Genomic DNA, 21,638 nt, shown 5'->3' with positions numbered 1-21,638 from the left:
AGGCTCTAGGCACGTGGGCTTCAGTAGTTGTGGCATGTGGGCTCAGTAGTTGTGGTACGTGGGCTCAGTAGTTGTGGCTCACGGGCTCTAGAGAGCAGGCTCAGTAGTTGTGGCGCACGGTCTTAGTTGCTCTGCGGCATGTGGGAACTTCCCAGACCAGGGCTCGAACCCGCGTCCCTTGCCTTGGCAAGCGGATTCTTAACCACTGCGCCACCAGGGAAGTCCCTGGGGTGCATGTATCTTTTTGAATTATGTTTTTCTTCGGATATATGCGCAGGGATTGCTGGATCATATGGTAGTTCTATATTTAGTTTTTTAAGGAACCTCCATACTGTTCTCCATAATGGTTGTACCAATTTACATTCCCACCAACAGTGTAGGAGGGTTCCCTTTTCTCCACACCCTCTCTAGCATTTATTATCTGTAGATTTTTTGATAATGGAATAATGAGCTCTTCAGCCCCTCCTCCAGGAAGACTTCCTGGATTCCAACCCCCCCAATGTGGAATATTTTAATTCCAGAGCTGAAAGGGGGAACTTAGAGATGTTTGCTGGTCAAACTGCCACTTATTAGGTTGATGGGGAAATGGAGAATAGAGAGAAGACTCCACAGCATCCAAGTAATGGTGAATTTTTTCCTGCAATTATTCAACCTCATGGGCCTTATAATGGCACTACAACAATGGTGTTCCATCCTATCAGACCAATACCTCCTTTTTTATTAAGAGCATTTTTTATTGCCCCCCCAGTTCCCATCCTGAAATGAAATTCCTAGATAATGCAACATAGTTATATACATAAGTTCTCCCCCAAATCAATATAATGTCCTAATTGTCATATAAAGGAGAAATAAAAGGGAAGTAATTGATCAGAAACCTGTGCATTTCCGTGAGAAAATATAAGCAAACAATAGAGAATTGTTAAAGGATCCAGCCCCACGATGTCTGGCCCACTGGACTGACTTCCCTCCACAGCAGTGGGCAGATCCCACCCTCTCGCACCTCCTCAAGGGCATTGCTGCAGCTGCTCTCCTCCTTGCATCATCAATGTCTTCATCTCTACTGGATCTTTCCCCTCAGCGTATACGCCGTGTTATGTCTTCCATCTTAAAAGCTAAAAACCCTGTCTCCCGTCCAGCCACTGCCCATTCATTTCCTTCCCTTTTCATCAAGACTTCTTGAAAGAACTGTCCACACTCACTGCCTCCAATTTCTCCTCCCAATTCACTCTTAAACTCTCTCACAGCAGACTCACTCCTGTCTCTCTCCAATGACATACCCTTGTCAGGGCCACCAAGGACATCTGTGGTGCTGGACCTAATGGTCAATTCTCAGTCTTCATCTGCTGTGCCCTGTCAGCCACATCTGACACCATCCATCACTCCCCGTGACCAAAACACTTTCTTCACTTGGCTTCTGGGACACCACCCTGGCCTGGTTTTCCTCTGGCTCTGCTGGCTGTGCCTGCTCAGACCTTCTCTTTTTTAAAAAATTTTGTTGAAGTATAGTTGATTTACAATGTTGTGTTAATTTCTGCTGTACAGCAAAGTGATTCCATTATACACATACATACTTTTTTTACATATTCTTTTCCATTTTGGTTTATCACAGGATATTGAATATAGTTCCCTGTGCTATACAGTAGGAACTTGTTGTTTATCCATTCTATGTATAATAGTTTGCATCTGCTAACCCCAAATTCCCAATCCATCCCTCTCCCACACCCCTCCAACCACAAGTCTGTTCTCTATGTCTGCGAGTCTGTTTCTGTTTCATAGATAAGTTCGTGTCACATTTTAGATTCCTCATATAAGTGATAACATATGGTATTTGTCTTTCTCTTTCTGACTTAGTATGATAATCTCTAGGTCTATCCATTCATTTGTCGATGGACATTTAGGTTGTTTCCATATCTTGGCTATTGTAAATAGTGCTGCAAGGAACATTGCAGTGCATGTATCTTCTCGAATTATAGTTTTCTCTAGATATGTGCTTAGGAGCGCGATTGCAGGATCATATGTCAGCCTCCTTTTAACAGTCAGGTGTCCCAGGGGTCAGTCCTCGGTCCTCTTCTCTTTTCCATCCATCTTCCTGTCTTCCTGATAGCATCAGTTTCTTGGTTTTCAAAGGGGATACCTTAATTATTTCTCCAGCTGGGCCTCTCCCTGAACTCTAGGCTCTTATATCCAACTGCCAGTGTGACATATCCATCTGCATGTCTTAGAGTCATCCTTGACCCGTCTGTTTCCTCTGACAATGTACCTCAGAAATTGTCAGCTCTGAACTTCAAAATATAACCAGAACTGGTCCACTTCTCTCCCTCCACAGCCCATATTCTTCTGCCTGAAATCTCACAGCAGCCCCCTCACTGTTTCTCTGCTCCTGCCCCCCTCTCAACACTCTGTTCTTCTTAGGACTGTCAGAGACATCCTTAAAAAACCCAAGCCAGGAATTCCCTGGCTGTCCAGTGGTTAGGACTCTGTGCTGCCACTGCGGGGGGCACAGGTTCGATCCCTGGTCAGGGGAACTAAGATCCCGCATGCTGCACGGCGTGGCCAAAAAAAAAAAAAAACCAAGCCAGATGACATGCCTGCCCTCTCAAAAACCCTCTCATGGCTCCACTATTATTTAGGTGAAAGCAAAAGTCCTTATCGTGGCCTTAAAAACTCTAAATCATCTGCCACGACCCCTCCTCCATTACCTCTTGGACCTTGTCTTTCAATACTCTCCTCTTTGCTCACTCCTCTCCACCCACAATAGCCCCTCTTTGGTTCTGTGAATGATCCTGTCACCGGGCTTTTGCACTTGCTGGCTCCTTTCTGGAACCCTCCTTCCTTCATGGTTCACCCCTTCACTCCTTCAGATTTCTGTTCAAATGTCACCTGATCAAAGGTGCTTTTCCCCATCTATAACAGTGCCAACCCCATCTCTCAATCCCCTTAGCTTGCTTTTTCTCCATAGAACTTATTACCAAGTTACATTGTAAGTATTTATTTATTGTTTCTGTCCCCCCAACTAGAAGGTAAGCCTCATGAAGACAGGGATTTTTGCCTGCCTCGTTCATTGCTGAAGTTTTAGCACTTCGAGTAGTGCCTGGCACATTTTAGGTACTCAAGAAATATTATTGAATGAATAAATGAACCAGCATCCTTAGAGCACAACCATTCTATATGGTGTGAAAGTTGTTGCTTAAATGGAGGGGGTAGTGCTTAGGGTTTGTGATATCCCCCCACTGTTTTAAAATGGCCTTTCCAGGCTTCCTGGTGGCACAGTGGTTAAGAATCCGCCTGACAAAGCAGGGGACACGGCTTCGAGCCCTGGTCCGGGAAGATTCCCACATGCTGCGGAGCAACTAAGCCCGTGCGCCACAACTACTGAGCCTGCATGCCACAACTACTGAAGCCCGCGCGCCTAGACCCCATGCTCCACAACAAGAGAAGCCACTGCAATGAGAAGCCCGCGCCCTGCAACGAAGAGTAGCCCGCGCTCGCCGCAACTAGAGAAAGCCCGCGAGCAGCAACAAAGACCCAACACAGCCAAAAATAAATAAATAAAAAGTTTTTTAAATAAAAAAAAATTTTTTTATTAAAAATAAATAAAATGACCTTTCCTCACAGCGTCTGAGATGCCATGTTTTCCTGGTTTTCTTCCTCCTCTCTCTCTGGCTGTTCCTTCTCAATCCTTGTTGAGAGTGTCAATTCCTTTGCTCAAACCTTATACGTCTCCTCTTCTCAAAGTTCTGTCCAGTCCTTGTCTCCATTCATCCTTCATACCCTCTGCAGGCTAGGTCACTAACTCCCACAGCTTCAATCACCATCTTTGATCATCCTCAGATCTTGGTTTCCAGCCCCAATTTTTCTCTTAAGCCCCAGACCCAGGGCTGTGGAGCCGCCTAAATCCTGATGCTGGGTGGCACACACTTGGCTCAGCATCTTCCTAACCTGCTTCTCCTCTGGGTCTCCTTCTCAGGGAAGCCCCCAATCCCCCCAACCTTCTAGCCAGAGGGCATCGTCTTGGACTTCTCCCTCCTACCCCTCTGCGGCCACCCAGTCCCACAGCAGGTTCCCCAGGCCTCCTGGGCATCCATCCCTGCCACCCACTCCTCCTCCCCTCCCCACAGTCCCACCCTGGTGCAAACGCCCCTCTCCTACCCCAGCTGCCTCCCTGGACTCTCAGCTCCAGTTCTATTTCCTCCAATCCATCTTCCATATAGAAGCCAGAGACATCTTTCCAAACCCCCACTGACTCTCATTGGCTTGAAGCCCTTCCATGGCTCCTCAATGTCCTCGGGACAAATTCAAACTCTCTCAAGTGGCCAAGCTTTTGGCCTTTCTTTGGGTTCCTCTAACAACCACGCCTCTGTCACCTGACAGCCTTCTGAGTGAGCGCCCCGCTCTGCTTAGTTCACGCTGATCCAAGACAGTGTGCGGAATGAATAGGTTACAACAGTCATAGCAACAACTCCCACTTATTGAAGGCTTTGCGCCCAGCGCTTTATCAACAATTTTCTTTTAATTTATTTTATTTATTTTTGCCCGCATTGGGTCTTCCATTGCAGTGCGCGGGCTTCTCACTGCGGTGGCTTCTCTTGCTGTGCAGCACAGGCTCTAGTTGAGCGGGCTTCAGTAGTTGTAGCACGCGGGCTCAGTAGTTGTGGCACGTGGGCTCTAGAGCGCAGGCTCAGTAGTTGTGGCACACGGGCTTAGTTGCTCCCGGACCAGGGCTCGAACCATTGTCCCCTGCATTGGCAGGCGGATTCTTAACCATTGCGCCACCAGGGAAGCCCTGACCAGGGCTTTTAAATGCTTCCTCTCTTTCAGTTCCTATCTGAGAGAAGAAGCAACAGGCTCAGAGACGGTTGCGGTGGGAAAGCTGAGACTCCAGCACCCGGAGCGGTTACTCGCAACCTAAACAGTGAGGTGCTGGCGGGGCTCAGGCCTAGAGCGGAGCGTGCAAGCGGGGCGCACAGCCGGGCCTTGAACGCCAGAATCAGGAATTGTGACTTAGCTCGAGGCCGCTGAGGTAGACGCGCGCGAGACTGCCCCCTGCAGGCAGGGAGGCCCAATCCCGGGCTCCGCAGGGCTCCGCAGGGCCCGTTGCCCATGGCAACGCCGCGCGCGCCCCGCCCCTTCCCCGCCCGCCGGGCCGACTGCCCGTCAGCTGCGCAGCAGGCCAATCCCATTGAGCGGGGGGCGGGCCTCGTGGGCCTCGTTCAACCCCCGCGGCCCCCTTCTCCGCTGGGATCCCGCCTTTCTCCGCGCACACCTCCCGCCCTTCGGGCTGCCCTCGCAGCCCGTTGGCGGGCGCACCGCTCCTCACCGCGGCGTCAGCTAATGCCGGCGCGCGGCAGTCCCGTCGGGGCGGGGCCAGGGGCAGTGACGCACGGCGCGGTGACGCAGCGCGACGGCGGCGGTGGCGGCGGCGGTGGTCGGTGCGGGAGGAGGGAGGGGAGCTCGCGGGCCGGAGAGGGGGCGACGGCAGTGGCGGAGGCCTGAGGAGGCCCGGGCGGCGGCGGCGGCGGCGGCGGCGGAGGCCGAGGCGGTGAGTGGCGGGCAGGGTCGGGCGGACGCGGGGCGGCGGCGGGTCGGAGCGCTCGGGGCTCACCTCGGGGCGCCCCAGGCCGCGGGCGGCCCCGCCCCCTCAGGGACCCCAGGAGGCGGCGGGCGCGGAACGCGGGCCTCCGGGGTCCCGACCCTCGAGAGAATTTCCCACACCCATCCCCCGAGTCGCCCTCACAGGCCGCTTCTCGAGCTTGTCTTCGAAATTCTGGCCCCTCGGGGTGGCCGGGGGGCCCGGCAGCAGCCTATCTCGTGACCCCCCAGGTGTACCTCGGACACCTCCCTGGAGGGCACGCCCACAGACCCCCCGAATCCGCCCGAAGCTCTCCGTCCCCTCCCGCGGTGCGAAAGGCTTCCCGAGAGGCCACCCCTGGTCTTTCCACGTCTGCTCCAGACCCCGTTGTACGCCTCAAAAATCTTCCTCAGAGAACCCCCGTCTGGTCCCAGATCCCCGAACCACCTCCTCCGTCCAGAAATATTCCCCCGGGGCCACTCCTCATATTCCAACGATATGTGTCAGATATCTTCTCCAGGAACCTCCCTCGTAAGCCCTTAAAATGTCCTGCAGACCAGAGATTCCCCGAAATCCCCTCCAGACCCCGTACATTCCAGAAATCTCCCCCAGCCACCTACTTAGCACATCCCAACAGTCTCCCCCAGACTTCCTTCTCACACATCCCAAGAATTTTCCCTCCCACCTACCCCCATACCAGAAATCGCCTTGGAGATTTTCCACTCATAACCCCCCAATCTCAGAGCCCCTCCCCCTGGAATCCTCCAGAATGCCCCTGACGGCCCCTGAAAATCTTCCTCAGAGACTCTGAAATGGCCTCGGATCCTCAAAACTCACTTGGAGCGCCCCCCCGACCCCGCCGCCAATCCATCATCTCCCATATACACTCCCCCTTGACATATCCCGAAAGTCATCCCTTTGGCCCCTCCCACAGGTCCTAAAAATCTCTCCCAAAGACCTCCTCATGTTTCTCAAATCTCACCACCCTGAAATGCCCTAGAGATCACCCTCAGATACCCCAGAAGTCTTCCCCTGAGACCCTCCTCACTTATCCCAAAAATCTCCAGAGATTCCCTGAAATCTCTGGAGAACTCTTCTTCCACATTCCACAAGTCTCTTCCAAAACCCTTTTTATGTATCCCAAATTTCCTAGTAACCCACACAAAATGTTCCAGAAATTGCTTCCTCAGGATTCCAAAAGGTTTCCTCATAGTTTCTCTCTGATATTTTCTAGAATCGCTCTTTGAATCCCCCTTTCAAAATCTCTCCTTCTAGACCTACTTTCAGATGAACTTTCCTCCTCACAACCCCTGTAAACCCTAAGACCCTCTCTTCACGACCCCTCTGAGATGCAGGTTTTCAAGACCACCTCCTGTCTTCACAGAGACCCCAGCCACCTCCTTGAGCCCTCTGAGATACGCCCTTGAAATCCTTCCCAGAGACCCTTGCAGCACAGAGACCCTTGAATCAGCACTTAGAGACCTCCTGCCTTACTGAGAGACTTTTCCTAGGTAATTCCCTCCCTGAACTCACCCTCACAGCTTCCCTCAAATCCTCTAGAACCGTCTGTAGAAGACCCCCAGCACCAACCGGCTCCTTTTCTTAGAAAGTCCCAGAATTTTTTTTGAAAAACACTCTACTCTGATGTTCCCATATTCCCCCACCCCAAGACCCACCTTCCCTGTATATCCTATCGAGACCTTTACTCAGAGATTTCTCGTCTGAGCTCTTTGAGAGTTGTTCCTAAAAAGATCTCTGTCATCCTGCTCCAGTAAATCTAAGATCTCTCGCAGAAGACCACACCTCCACACACTCCCTTTAGGGAATTTTCTCCAAAATTGCTGTGCATCAGCAACCCCAGCACTTTGTGAGACTTCCTCAGAACACTCTCTCAGGTTCTCCCTCTGACATCCCCAAGAAGCCTTATTCAGGGCCCTATCAGATATACCCCTTTTAGAACCCCCATTTACACCCTCTCATCTCCTCCATTCTCTTTCCTCTGAAATCAACTTAGAGATCCTTCTCAGATCTGAGCCTCCATCCCCCATTATCCCACCATAGGCCCCCAGCATCCTACAGACTCCCCCTCTCAAGAGCCTCTATGTCCCCTTTTATTAAACAGATCCTTAAGAGATACCCTCACCTCTTGAAATCCCAGCCCTCAGAGATCTTTCTCTCAGACCATTTTTCTTAGGTTCTATCTTCATAGACCCCTCCTCCCTTTAGATCTTTCCTTCAGAGAGATGGAGAGACCCTTAACACCTTCCTTAGACTCTTTTTTTTTTTAAGGTTTTTATTTTTTTGGCCGCACTGCAGGGCTTGTGGGATTTTAGTTCCCTGACCAGGGATTGAACCCAGGCCCTCGGCATTGAGAGCATGGAGTCCTAACCACTGAACCGCCAGGGAATTCCCACCCTCCATAGACTCTCCTTGAAGACTCCCCTGATTTTCCTCTCTGAAGCCTTCTCCTTCCTTTTTCCACTTTGAGGGCCTCCTCACAAAAGAATCCCTCCCCCTGTAGTAGTGGTTCTCAAAGTGTTGTCCCTGGACCAGCAACATCAGCATCACCTGAGAACTTGTTAGAAATGCAAATTCTTAGGTCCCAACCCAGACCTGCTGAATCAGAAAACCTAGGAGTAGGGCCCAGCTGTTTTTAGGAACCTTCCTGGTGATTCTGCTGCATGCTCAAGTTTGAGAACCACTGCCCTCTAAGAGGATTTCCCTTTCCCCACAGAAAGCCCCCCTGAAAGATATCTCAGGGTATGCCTCTGTGCCCTACTGCCCACCCCCATTTTCCTGGGAGTCCCCTTTGTGAAGTACCTACCCTCCAGAAGATTCCTTACCCTCTTTGAAAGGTTTCTGGCTTCTCCACAAGGTTACCCCACCCTCTGAGCAATTACTTCATATTCCGCCTTTGAATGGTTCCCTTTCAGATCTTCCTCAGCATTTTCTCCTTCTGGCTTCCCCTCCACCCCTCCATACCATCCCCTTTCTGTGCTTCTGCTTCAAGTTGCTCCCTCCTTGAACACACATGTCCATCTCTTCTCCTTATCTATTCCTCATCTATTCTCCACATAGGCACCCTTGCCTTAAGGCACCTTCCAGTCTTTTCATTCTGTGTTTTACTGCCCAGAGCCTTCCATTGTACTTCTTAGAGCACCGCTCATGTTCTTTCTTGTAGTTTTTCATGTACTTGTCCACTCACCCTCACTGGACTGGGAGTTTGGAAAGTACCAGGATGTAACTTGTTCTTCTCTGAATCCCACAAGCTGGGATCCTTCCCTCTGTAAGTTATTAGGAATCATTGGCTCATGGGCAGCTCTTCCTGCATTTGGTCAGAAATCTGTGAGTTCCTTACTCTCACTCCCCATTCAGGTTCAACACACCTTATCCACCCCCTCCTCTCCTCTTACCTCTTTTGTTCTCTCTACCCAGCTCCTTTTGCCACTCCTCCTAGGAGAGGCTGCCTTCCCCACCTTCTCTCATCTGGAACTTTTCTTTGTGCTGTTTCCTGATTCTTAGCTACCCCACATCCTATTCCTGGGGATCTGCCTCACCCCATCCTAGTTGGCTTCTCAGCCCTCCTCAGCCTTTGTAGGTCTGGGGCCTCCACAGGGCTCTCAACTTTCTCCAAGGGTTTTTGTTTCTCTCTAAGCTTGAGAAGAATAAACATCATGAGGTAAATACTGGGGCCGGCCTTCAGGGAGCTCACAGTACAGTAGAGAGGTTGGGCAGGTACACGGGGCAGAACGTGAGGTACAGATTATATACTGTGGAAATTTGGCAGTAAGAGAAGGCACCCTCTATCTGGAAAGACTTCATAGAAGAGGTGGTATTTGTTCTGGGTGCTGTTCCACAAGAGTTGGGACAAGGATGAGTGGCCTTCCAGGCAGAGGAAGCAGCTTATGCAGTGGGTGAAAGACAAGAAAGACTCTTCATCTCTAATCCATGGCATCTCTTCTCTTCACCTAAAGGACAGAGGTGAAAGAAAACAGATCTCTTGCATTTGCATTGAATTTGCCAGTTGTACTTTAGTGACCCACAGAGTAATAATGTTAATGACCACCGTTTATTGAGTAATTATTATTTGCCAGTCACTGTTTAAGTGCTTCACATGTATTGTCTCATCTCATATTCACAGGAACTCTATGAGGTAGGTAAACTGTGATTATCCTCATTTTACAAAGGATGAAATTGAGGACAGGTGGCACAAATAGAAGGTCTCTGGGCTCTGTCCGTCCCAGGATGATAGTGTCTGGGGTCAGAGAGTTGGATTTTCTGTTCAGATAGGTTGGGTGCAGTGGGACATTGTAGTGTAGTGATCAAGTATGCAGACTCTGGGGCCAGACAGGGTTTGCATCCCACATCATTGCTTACCCCCTGTTTTGTGACCTAGGACAAGTTACTGAACTTCTCTGGTCCTTAGTTTCCAGAGTTGAAAAATGAAGGTAATAATGATATCTTACTTCATAGAACTATTATAAGGATTAAATAAGTTAATATGTATAAAGTATTTAGAACAATGCCCTGTATATAAGTGCTCAGTTTTAGCAAAAAAAAAAAAAAAAAAGTTCATATCAACTAAGACTCTAAAGATACAGGTGACAGTACGTTAGCTCAAAGTGGTTTAATAGGGCTTCCCTGGTGGCGCAGTGGTTGAGAGCCCGCCTGTCGATGCAGGGGACACGGGTTCGTGCCCCAGTCCGGGAGGATCCCACATGCCGCGGAGCAGCTGGGCCCGTGAGCCGTGGCTGCTGAGCCTGGTCCGGAGTCTGTGCTCTGCAGCGGGAGAGGCCACAACAGTGAGAGGCCCGCGTATCCGGAAAAAAAAAAAAGAAAAAAAAACTGGTTTAATAAAAATAAAGAGAATTAATTGGCTCATGTTACTGAAAAGTCCAGAACTAGGATGGCTCTAGACCTATCTGCATCCAGGAGTTCAATCTTCCTAGTAATCTCTCCCCATTTCTCCACTGACTTAGCTTCATCCTCAACTGTTTTCTGCTTTGTGACAACAGAGATGACCCTCAGCAACTGTAGGCTTAAACCCTACCTTCTTAGCAGTCTCAGTGGAAAGAGAACTCTTTCCTGAGAGCCCCAGTTTGAAAACAGTTTCCTCTCTGAATAAGTGTGAAATGGTGACAGAAGATCCTTTGAGACATGTTTAGGTGAGCGGCGCTCTTAGAGACTCTCTTGCTTGCTAAACCGGATAGGACTGTGATTCCATCCCATGACCTTTCTGAGGGTTGATGGCAGTCCCCCTCTTCACTGTTCCCCAGCCCCAATCATTCTCTTCTCTATGGTCGTTTGGATCCAGAGAGAGTTTATGGCTGGTCTGACCCCACCAGACTTTCCTTTGGGATCTCACTGGGAGAAGCAGGAATGAGATGACTGGCCTGGTTTGGTAGTGGAATCCAGGAGTACTCATGTTCAGTTCCCTACCTCAGCTTTGGGTTTCTAGGGCTCAAGAACTTTAGAAGAAGGTTAAGTAGATTACTGTGAGTAGAGTTTTGGTTTGTTTGTTTTAGGGTAAATTTGTTGAGTAGAGTCTGGTCGAGGGCAAGTAACAGAACAGCAGTGTAGAGTGTGCACATCTCAAACGTCTCCAGCAATTAAGCAATTTATGAAAGCACTTTTCTAGGTATTGGAGATACAGCAGTGAATGAAACAGTCAAGGTCTTAGAGCTCTTGGGTCTTTTATTCTGATGGAGGGAAGATATATAAACAAAAGAAATCAGATAGTGATATGTGCTATGAAGGAATTAAAACTGTGAAGGGGGTGGGAGGTTGGCCACTGTACACAGGGTGGTCAGAATTGGCCTCTTTGAGGAGGTGACAGTTGAGCCTGATAACATGAAAGATGAGAAGGCACCAGTTGTGGGAAGATCTAAGAGCTGGGCATTCTAATCTAAGCATTGTTACATGTGGAGAAAGGACTGCTGCAAGGTGGGGAAATTTTTCACGGATGCTTACTGAGGGTCTGTTATGTGCCAGGTACTATTCTAGGAATTGAAAATGTAGCCGTGAATAATACAGCCACAGTCTTCCTTTCCCTCGTGGATCTTACAGTCTAGGTGTTTCCGGAAGAGCTGCAGCCTTTGAAGAAACACTTTTTGACGACGATATCAGACCAAAGACCCCTTCCTCCTGGGGAGGTGAGGAAGATTGGGGCACACATGAACCCAGATCTGATTGATGAGAAGGAACCAGCGATGTGATGATCTGGGGAAGAACATTTCGGGTAGAGGGGTCAGCCACTGCAAAACCCCTGAGATGTGTTCAAGGAACATCAAGGAGATCGGTGTGGCTGAAGCATAAGTGAAGCAGAAGGGGCAAGGGCTTGGAGTGGCTGACAGAGGCCAGATCATGTGGGGTCTTGTGGGCCATGGTAAGGAGTTTACATTTTCACGTAAGCATTGCGAAGCTATTAGAGGATTTTTTTTTTTTTTTTGGCTGCGTTGGGTCTGTTGCTGTGCGCAGGCTTTCTCTAGTTGCGGCGAGTGGGGGCTGCTCTTCATTGCGGTGCGCGGGCTTCTCATTGCAGTGGCTTCTCGTTGCGGAGCACAGGCTCTAGGCTCACGGGCTTCAGTAGTTGTGGCACGTGTGCTCAGTAGTTGTGGCTCGCGGGCTCCAGAGTGCAGGCTCAGTAGTTGTGACACATGGGCTTAGTTGCTCCGCGGCATGTGGGATCTTCCCGGACCAGGGATCAAACCCGTGTCCGCTGCATTGGCAGGCGGATTCTTAACCACTGCGCAACCAGGGAAGTCCCTATTAGAGGATTTTTAAAGCAAGACACTGACATGGTTTGTTTGCTTGTTTGTTTGTTTGTTTGTAAAGAAAGTTCACTGGTTTCTGCAAGGAAAACAGGGGCAAGAATGGAAGCAGGAGGCAATATATTTGTCCAGGTGAGAAAGGATGATGACTTGAATATGGTGGTGGTAGTAAAAATGGAGAGATACAGATACATGTTCCATGTTGAGAAAACAGGAGTTAATGATGGGGTTAGAGAAAGAGGAATCCAGGATGATGATACTATATAACAACTCTGTGAAGGTATTTATGCCTCAACACTATGAGAGTAGGTACTATTATTAAACCCATTTTACAGATGAAAAAAACAGACACTGCAAGGTAAAATCATTTGCCCCAAATTATGCAGGTTTCCCAGAGCTCCCCAGGCTCTGTTATCTTCCAGGAGGCCCTGCCTGGCTTCTCCCCTCCTCTCCTTCCCTTCTCCAGGACCATTCATACAAAAGCCTCATTCTTGGCTGAGGCAATAATATACATATTTTGTATACATATTTCACGAGTTTCTGAAAATAATGGTTGGTTTTCACAAGAGAAGTTGGGCTCCCTTGGCTTCTGACATTCTCCTGTTCTTCTCAAGTTGGGATAGTGAGTTAACCTTAGGTAACTAGCCTATGACTTTACTCATGAAATGAACAAGTTTCCTCCAAGGCCTATGTGGATGCTGTAGAAAGGCTAGGGATAGGTGGGAAGGCTAATAGGACCCTCCCGTTATTTGTCCAGAGATGTTGGCATTAAGGGTGTATGCTTTGGTCCAGCTTTCTAGGCAGTGGAAGGGAACTTATAAATGTATATAAATATATAATATATAAACATATATATGAACTTATATATATTTATATAAGTTTATATAAATAAATACACTGTAGCATTATTTGCAGGAAGAAGCAAGAGCTCTAAAGCCAGACTGCTTGGCCTTAAAAATCTCAGCTTAGCTGTGTACAGTCTTGGGTAAGTGACTTGACCTTCTCTGTGCCTCAGTGTCTCCATCTGCAAAATGAGAATACTATTATATACATATATATATTTATATTTATAGTTTTTGAGATCAAATGAGCTCATCCATGGAAAGCTATTAGCATAAGACCTGGCACATGATACAGTAATATATGATGTGAAGACATTTGAAGCATCATGCTAGGTGTTTTTATATATATTCTTTCATTTCATTCTTACAACAAGCTTCACTGAGGAAGAAACTGAGTTACTTGCCAAAGGTCAACACAGCAAATTAGTATCAGTAGGAGAGCTCTGGTTCAGCCAGGTCTCACTCCACAGTGCTGCTTGTGGATGAGGAGAGCTGACCTCCAGAGGCGCCTCCTGTATGTGGGCTGCTTTTCACTGGGGCCAAAGAAAGAGTCCAGTGGACAGTTTTTCCTGGAACCTCTTAACCAATTTTTGACTCCATTTCCCACCCTCCAGGGTTAGAAGATGCTTCTTAAGAAGGTTACTTGGTTTCTTAGAGACCAAGTATGGCAGCCACATTGTTGGACTATTTGAAAGAGTTTATTTACCATAGGGGTTCCCCTCTAGTGTCTTTTCTCAAAGGCAGGGAGTCATTTTTGGTCACATAAGGGTAGAGACTAGAGCAGTGGTGAATTCTCTTGTATGGGAGCAGTCAAGGCTTAAAGTTGAAACTTTAAGTGGTAGAAACCCAGCTCAAACTGACCTCAACACAAAAGGAATTTATTAGTCCATGTAACTGAAAAGTCTGGGATGGGGAGGTGGGATGGGGGGCTTCAGGCTAACTGGAGACAGGTCTTCAAATGATGTGAACAGGTCTCTCTTTTTCTCCCCTCTTTTGACTCTGCTTTCATCTGTATTGGCTTCATTCTGAGGTAAGCCCTCACTGTGAGGTAGCAGAAGTGGCAACCAGGAATATCAGGAGATGTTGTATAATCTGAGCAGCCCTAACCAAGAACTTATTTTCCCCAATATTTCCAGCAAAAGTCCAGGGAGGCCTTTCCTTGGCCAGGCTTTATTCCATGTATGCTCCTAAATCCAAGAAAGACAGTTAATTCTCCAAAGGGAATTTAGGGGCCTGGTATCAGAAGATGGGCATGGGTGTTTGGCAGACAGATCCACCAGAATGCATCATAGTAATTTGCTACCACAGTAAGATGTCTTCAAATAGTCAGGGCTGATGCCTCTTCCCTGGCCAATCTCACCAAGCCAGGTCTTCCTTTCTCACTGTTACCAAGCACGCAGGAGAGGAGGTAGCTGGGGGCCTCTGGCTTTTTGATGGAAGAAAGCCATCCATTCCTCCTCTCCAGTCACCATCCAGACCAAACACACAGCATTCTTCTCCTGTCCAAAACATAGGAACACTTCCTTTAGGGATGATTTTTATTGAAGTATAGTTTATTTACAATGTTGTGTTAGTTTCTGGTATACAGCAAAGTGTAAGTGTGTGGGTGTGGGTGTGTGTATTCTTTTTCATATTCTTTTCCGTTAGGGTTTATTACAAGATACTGAATATAGTTCCCTGTGCTATACAGCAGGACCTTGTTGTTTTATCTATTTTGTATATAGTAGTTCGTATCTGCTAATCCCAAACTCCTAATTTGTCCCTCCCCTAATAGTATATTCTTTTTTTTAAATTTATTTATTTTTGGCTGTGTTGGGTCATCATCTCTGTGCGAGGGCTTTCTCTAGTTGCGGCAAGTGGGGGCCACTCTTCATCGCAGTGCGCGGGCCTCTCACTATCGCGGCCTGTCTTGTTGCGGAGCACAGGCTCCAGACGCGCAGGCTCAGTAGTTGTGGCTCACGGGCTTAGTTGCTCTGCGGCACGCGGGATCCTCCCAGACTAGGGCTCGAACCCGTGTCCCCTGCATTGGCAGGCAGACTCCCAACCACTGCACCACCAGGGAAGCCCCCTAATAGTATATTCTTAAAAGTGACTGTTTGTTACCTAAAGCCCCAGTGTTTCCTGAGGACTGTCCAAGCCATACTTGGTCACTAGATCCTCTCTACCAATAATGTTTCCTGAGCAGTGGGGTGGCTTAAACGTGTAGGACCTTCTCTAGGCCCTCGAGAGGGATAGTTTTCGGACTTTTGGTCTTATCACAGTTTGTGTCTATCTGGTCTAAGGACTGCAGGCCACAGGCTTTGTTTGTTCTGTATAGTGGTTCATTGTTGCTCTTTTATTTATTTTTCTCACTATCGCGGCCTGTCTTGTTGCGGAGCACAGGCTCCAGACGCGCAGGCTCAGTAGTTGTGGCTCACGGGCTTAGTTGCTCTGCGGCACGCGGGATCCTCCCAGACTAGGGCTCGAACCCGTGTCCCCTGCATTGGCAGGCAGACTCCCAACCACTGCACCACCAGGGAAGCCCCCTAATAGTATATTCTTAAAAGTGACTGTTTGTTACCTAAAGCCCCAGTGTTTCCTGAGGACTGTCCAAGCCATACTTGGTCACTAGATCCTCTCTACCAATAATGTTTCCTGAGCAGTGGGGTGGCTTAAACGTGTAGGACCTTCTCTAGGCCCTCGAGAGGGATAGTTTTCGGACTTTTGGTCTTATCACAGTTTGTGTCTATCTGGTCTAAGGACTGCAGGCCACAGGCTTTGTTTGTTCTGTATAGTGGTTCATTGTTGCTCTTTTAATATGAATTATTTTCCAACATTTAAAAATAGGGGAATTTTGTTTAAAAATCCAGATTTCTGGCTCCTCTTTAAAAAAATATATAATAATCTAAGATCTAACAATACTGGACCCAAATTCCTACATGGCAGCAGTTGATTAGAGCTAAATAGTAACTTCTCCCTTTAGACAGGGTGTGTGCTTTCCAGCTCACCCTAGTCCTCACCAGCCTGCTCCATTCAAAACCTGGCCTTGTGAGCATCATGTTTGAGATCCTGCTGTGTCCCAAGGCTTTGCTTCTAGCATTTGGCTCGGGAGAAGAAACTGGATTAATGTTCAGTCAGCAGTTTATTTGGGGGGCACAGTGCTGTTGCTTGGGAAAAGTAACAACCCAGTAAAAGTGTTTATAGGAAAGAGTGTGCACAACTTTGGTCTGTTTGTGGATTTGGTCATCTTTTTGCCGTAAACGCTGTTGGCATAGCAAACCTCCCATCACAGTTGTTCCCTCTGAAATAGTAACATGTCCCTCTATCTTATGAGTTGCCACCCAGTGAAGGAATCCCTCCCACTCCCAAGGGATATTCATCCAGCCTCTGCTTGACCACTTCCAGCAGCCAGGGAGCTTATTACCTCCTCATATGGCAGCCAGTTCCATTCTTGGACAGATACATTATTTTAAAATTCTTCCTTATGTTGAGGCAGCTGCTGTCTCCTTGGGACTGAAAGCCACAAAATGCTGGAGCTGGGAAGGGAAACTGATTTTTTTCAGGCACATGAGCTACCACTCATCCATCCCGTATCCAGGGCAAACATTGATAATCAATCACATTACTCTTTCTCACTGAGCCAGAAAGTAAAATGCAGCCTTGATTTCTTTTAAATTAAATTTATCTTTAAAAATTACAAAAGTAATATATGTTCATTTGCAACTAATGAAATAGTACAAAGTTATATAAAGAGAGTGTTAATTCCTCCTTCTCTCCAAGATAACCAATATGAACAGCATACACATTTCTCTGCATACATACATACATAGACATTGACATATGAGCTATATAAGGGCTTTTGTATATGGCTCTTTTTTTTTTCATTTTACAAAAATGGCATCATTGTACATATTACTATGTACTTATGGACATCCCTCCATCTTGGTAGTTAAAGATCAAACACTATACTTAGATATAAATATATTGTTTGTATGCTGCTATCAAGATCAAGCATATTTTTAATAATTACATAACATCCCCCTGTATGAGGTATGCTCCAATTTATTAGTCATTCTCCATTGATGGATATTGCCATTGCTTCATTTCTTCAGGACCCTTCTCAGTGCAGTGTTCCGGGCAGCCGCTACCAATCGATCGGAGGTAGCCTGTGAGGTAAAACCCATTTGTCATGTCTGATCCAGTCTCGCTCCTTATCTCACACATTCTAGAGAAGGGAAGCAGACTAGCTCAAAAATTAAAGTGACAGAGTGGCTGGGGCAAGACTAGAACTGAATTTTCTTGACTTTCAACATTTCCCATATCTCAGGTTGCCTCTCACTTAGAGCCATCTACCCTGTTTCTCCTCTGGAGTAAATAAACAAATCTAATTCTTCTTCTGTGTGCTACCCCTTCAGGTATTTGAAGTCAGTTATGCCGTTCCTCCTGAGTCTTCTCTTCCCCAGGGGAAATTTCCCCAGTGCCTTCAAATTTTTCTCTTAGGGCAAGGTTTCCAAATCCCTTTACCATCCTTTGGGCCATTCCTTCTATCATCTTCTCCCCAGGGGCTGTAGAAGTCCCAAGTGTGGCTTCCATGCTCACTTTCATTTATTCATTCAATAAATATATATTGAGCACCTTCTAAGTCCTAGTCACTGTCCTGGGCACTGCGCAACTATATAACTTGCATTTGTTGGGAAGAGAGAAACAACAAACAAAAATAAGATGATATCTGAGGGTGCCAAATTATATGGAATAAATGAAATAGCATTAATATAATAGAGTGACAGAGAGAAACTCCTTAGATTGGATGGCCAGGGAAGATCTCTCTGAGGAAATGACACTGAGCTGAGACCTGAGTGACAGGTAGAAGCCAGCCATGCATAGGTCTGGGGGAAGCCATGGATAGGTCCAAGTGAACAAGAACTTGGTACACAGGGAGGTTGGAGGGGCCACCAGAGTCTTGCAGGGAGCCCTGTAGGCATTTTATTTAAATGCAGTAGGAAGTCATTGGAGGATTTTAAGCCAGGGAGGCAACATATGATTTGTCTTTTGAAAAGATATCTGGGAGGCTTGTTTAGCTGGGAGCAAGGTTTCATTCCCCCCTCACACACTTTCTCTTGTTTCTTATATCCAAAGGGATTGACAGCCAGACCAGTTTGCTCTGTTCATCTGTCCCACTGAGGATCTATTGAGGTGAGTCACAGCCATTGTCAGGTGTACCTCACAGCCCTCCTCAGCAGGAGCATGGACATTCAGGGAGATGGCAATAGCTCCCTAAAACCTAGCCCAGCAGGTTCAATGGGTCTTTGTATGGAGTTCTCAGTCCTCTTGGCAGCCAGAGGGAGATGGAGCCAAATGTGGTTTGGGGATGGAGCCAAGAGCACTGGTTGCAAGAGAGACAGAGGGGAAATGTGAGTGGAGACCTGGAGCAGGAGACTCTTAGAAACAGCCTTAAGAGTAGTGTCCAGAAACCAGTCAACTGAAGAATAGGCCTGTTGTCTGCCCAGTTGACACAGCTCCTGTGTAGTTCCTGCCTGCAAAAGGAATTTGGACACTTTCTTGCTTGGGAGTTTTTAACATCTGATGTGTCGCCTTCTCAGGTTGGTATCCTCTTGGCTCTTAGGAGTCTGAGTGACAGGCTGCCATCTCTGGGAGCCAAGGGGACATCCCAACCCAGAGGACCTGGGTCAGGAGTAGCCTTCAAGGGGATGAAGAAGAAGGGAGAGATTCACTTCAGAACAGGGAGAGGTGTGATCTTAGAGATCAGAGTGGGAGAGCTGGGTTGGAACAGATGAGATCCCCCCAGCATGTTGGAGATCTTTGAAAAGGGCCTCTGCCCCTACCCTAGGCACCCAGTTACTGATCAGTTAGCTATCCACATACCTGAGATCTCCACCAGGGTCACCACCCACCTATATCCTAGCCTTGTGGGTCTTAGCTTAAAATAATACAAAGAGTCCATAGGGTCCTTTTAGCAGGCGAGCAGTCACTCTGCCCAGCCCCCTGAAGGAGGTGACCAGAGACCAGCAAGGAACGGGCATGTGCTTAGCATCACATGTCTGCTTAGTCATGTCACCTGGGGCCAGGTCTCCATTAATTCAGATATTTTGCCACAGTGTGCATTGTCTCCTATTTCCCATCTAGAATATCTTGCCAACTTACTCTCTGCTTTAAATCCACTTCCTTTGGCCCTGTGACAGCCAGACCTGAGGGGCAGCATCTTCTCCTTTGGGTCTCTGAGTCCCAATCAAGCCTTTTCTCTGGATCTGGAGATTGGAGGGAGAGTTGGTTTAGTGTCTGGTTCACTTCGTCTTTCTCCCAGGAGCTCAGCAGAGTAGGTACCCTGGAAGAGGAAGGCATGAGGCCTCCTTACCCCTTCAGCCCACACTCACCAGCCCAGTTCCAGCCCCTTCATTCTCTCTGACCTCCTTGCTTCCTTTTCCAGGAGCCTGGAGAGGAGTGGCTAGACCAAGACCTCCCCCGATGTGAGCAGGTGTCCTCCTCCCTGCACCACCCATTGCCACCACGCCAGGGAACATCCTCAAGCCCTGGCCCTCAGGGGAGAGGTAACAGGAGCCCGCAGCCGAGACCATGTGACGGCGCTGGCCCTTGCCACCGCCGTCCCCCCCACCCTGGCCCCAGGCCTGGCACCATGATGTTCCGAGACCAGGTGGGCATCCTTGCTGGCTGGTTCAAGGGCTGGAATGAGTGTGAACAGACAGTGGCCCTGCTGTCACTTCTGAAGCGGGTCACCCGCACCCAGGCCCGCTTCCTACAGCTTTGCCTGGAGCACTCACTGGCGGACTGCAATGACATTCACCTGCTGGAGTCGGAGGCCAACAGTGCTGGTGAGTCTCCAGAGATGGGAGCACAGCAGGAGGGAGACCTGGAACAGGAACAGATATCAGGTGTCTGAGGAGGCCTACCCAACAATGGCACTAAGAAATGTGGGTTCTAGGCTTGTTGGTAGGTGAGGAGTCCCTGACCTCCCAAGTCATCACCATGGCTCTTCTGGGGCTTTGTTGCCAGAAATCCTCAGACATGGAATGGGGGACTCCTGGAGGAGAGCTGTGCAAGCTAGAAACTACCCATAACAGAGGAAGGATCACGTAGGGTGGCTTGTCTGGGCGGCTGAAAGGAACAGACTAAAGTCATTACCTATGAAAGGGGGACAGAAGGTGAGCATTAATTCATTTTTCAAGCTACGGGACATCAGAGCTAGGAGGGAATTTTAGAACCCTTCCAAAATTCACATGTCATCTTATACTATTCTTTATCCCCTCAAAGGTAGGTTGCACCTAAGGCATAAACAGCTTCAAGAGAGTTTTGAATTTAGATATAGTACGTATCAGTTTCCTGAACACTCAGTAGAGAAGTGCTCTTTGTCCCACGAAGTTGACATTGGGATGGGTGAGCTAGGCTTCTCTAGAACCTCTCCCTCAGGCCCCAGGTATAGCTAGGAGTCAGTCCAGAGAACCATCTCAAGGGGCACTGCTGAAGCCATTCTGGCCTTCTGGGCCTCTACAAGGCTGGATGGAGAGGTGTTGACCTAGGTGACGGGTGGGCGTGATGGAGGCCAAAGAAGAGGGGGAGTATGTGCACCTGAAAGCTAGCTGGGGAGGGAACCCCAGGACCCCATGTAGCATGTGTCCAAACCTTTCCCATGCTCTTCCTCAGGATAACAGTTCACATTGAGTCCCTACAACAAGCCAAGTACTGGTTTTACTTGTATAGTAGCATTGAAAACAGTGTTCTTTGGTGGCTCTAGAGTCAGACTGTCGTTTAAATCCCAGTTGTGTCACTTGCTGTATAATCAAGTAACTTCACCTTTCTGAGCCTTGGTTTCCTCATCTTTAAAATCAAGATGATAACTGTGCTTCTAGGTTAGTTACGACCCCTCTGAGAACAGTGCCTGGCATGTAGTAAACACTCAATAAATGTTATTTTTATTGTCAGTAACTCATTTAGTCCACACAACAACCTCATGAGATAGGTAGTGTTGTTGTCTCCATTTTATAGGTGAGGAAATCAGCATGGGCTGCTAGGATTGGGATTTGGGGACCCCCAGGGCTGCTTGCTTCCTCTTCTCAGGCCTACCCATCTTAGCAGCAGTCACCTTCATTTTTCTGAGTTTTTATGTACAATTCACAGAAGCACCATGGCTGTAGGGGAAGACAGTTCCTCAGGCCAGGAATCATCAGCTTGAGTTCCTGTCTCACAGACAGTGGGCAGCAGGAGCCCAACTTGGCTCCAGCAAGCTCGGACCTCAGCCATTTCACATCTCTCCCGTCCTCCCCGCCAGGGAGGGTTCCCCTCTGCTCTAGCATCAGGGCAGGGGTTCTGGGGTTGTGGTATGGCTCTGCCCCTAGAGTGGGGGCTCCTTTGGGGCAGGCCAGTGTCTTAAGAAGCTTGGTCACACATCCCCACCACCCCATCCTGAGCAGGGAGTTGGGTGAGCACTGGGTGCCAATCCTGGCT

The 21,638-nt window shown here is 48.2% G+C and overlaps 1 protein-coding gene across 15 annotated transcripts in view; it reads left to right on the top strand.

The window, feature by feature from the left end:
- The first annotated feature begins 5,405 nt into the window (after nt 1–5,405).
- Nucleotides 5,406–21,638, top strand: part of SAMD4B (sterile alpha motif domain containing 4B) — a 38,224-nt gene continuing 21,991 nt past the window's right edge. For 2 of the 15 annotated variants that reach the window (XM_028477415.2, XM_055078814.1), the window contains exons 1-7: nt 5,808–7,080; nt 11,636–11,954; nt 12,404–12,471; nt 13,255–13,324; nt 17,273–17,333; nt 18,297–18,353; nt 19,606–20,008. In XM_028477415.2, the coding sequence (XP_028333216.1) occupies nt 19,813–20,008 (196 nt within the window). In that variant the 5' untranslated portion in view covers nt 5,808–7,080; nt 11,636–11,954; nt 12,404–12,471; ... (2 more) ...; nt 18,297–18,353; nt 19,606–19,812. Of the gene's footprint in view, nt 5,540–5,806; nt 7,081–11,635; nt 11,955–12,357; nt 12,472–13,254; nt 13,325–14,094; nt 14,212–17,272; nt 17,334–18,296; nt 18,354–19,605; nt 20,009–21,638 lie in introns of those variants that run through there. The other 13 variants (XM_028477406.2, XM_028477416.2, XM_028477405.2 and 10 more) reach the window with 13 other exon arrangements.

This window comes from Physeter macrocephalus, chromosome 17 (assembly GCF_002837175.3).
Source record: "Physeter macrocephalus isolate SW-GA chromosome 17, ASM283717v5, whole genome shotgun sequence".
Classification (NCBI taxonomy): Eukaryota; Metazoa; Chordata; class Mammalia; order Artiodactyla; family Physeteridae; genus Physeter; species Physeter macrocephalus.
The sequence above is the reverse complement of the archived record's forward strand: the minus strand, read 5'-3'. Positions and strand labels throughout refer to the sequence as shown.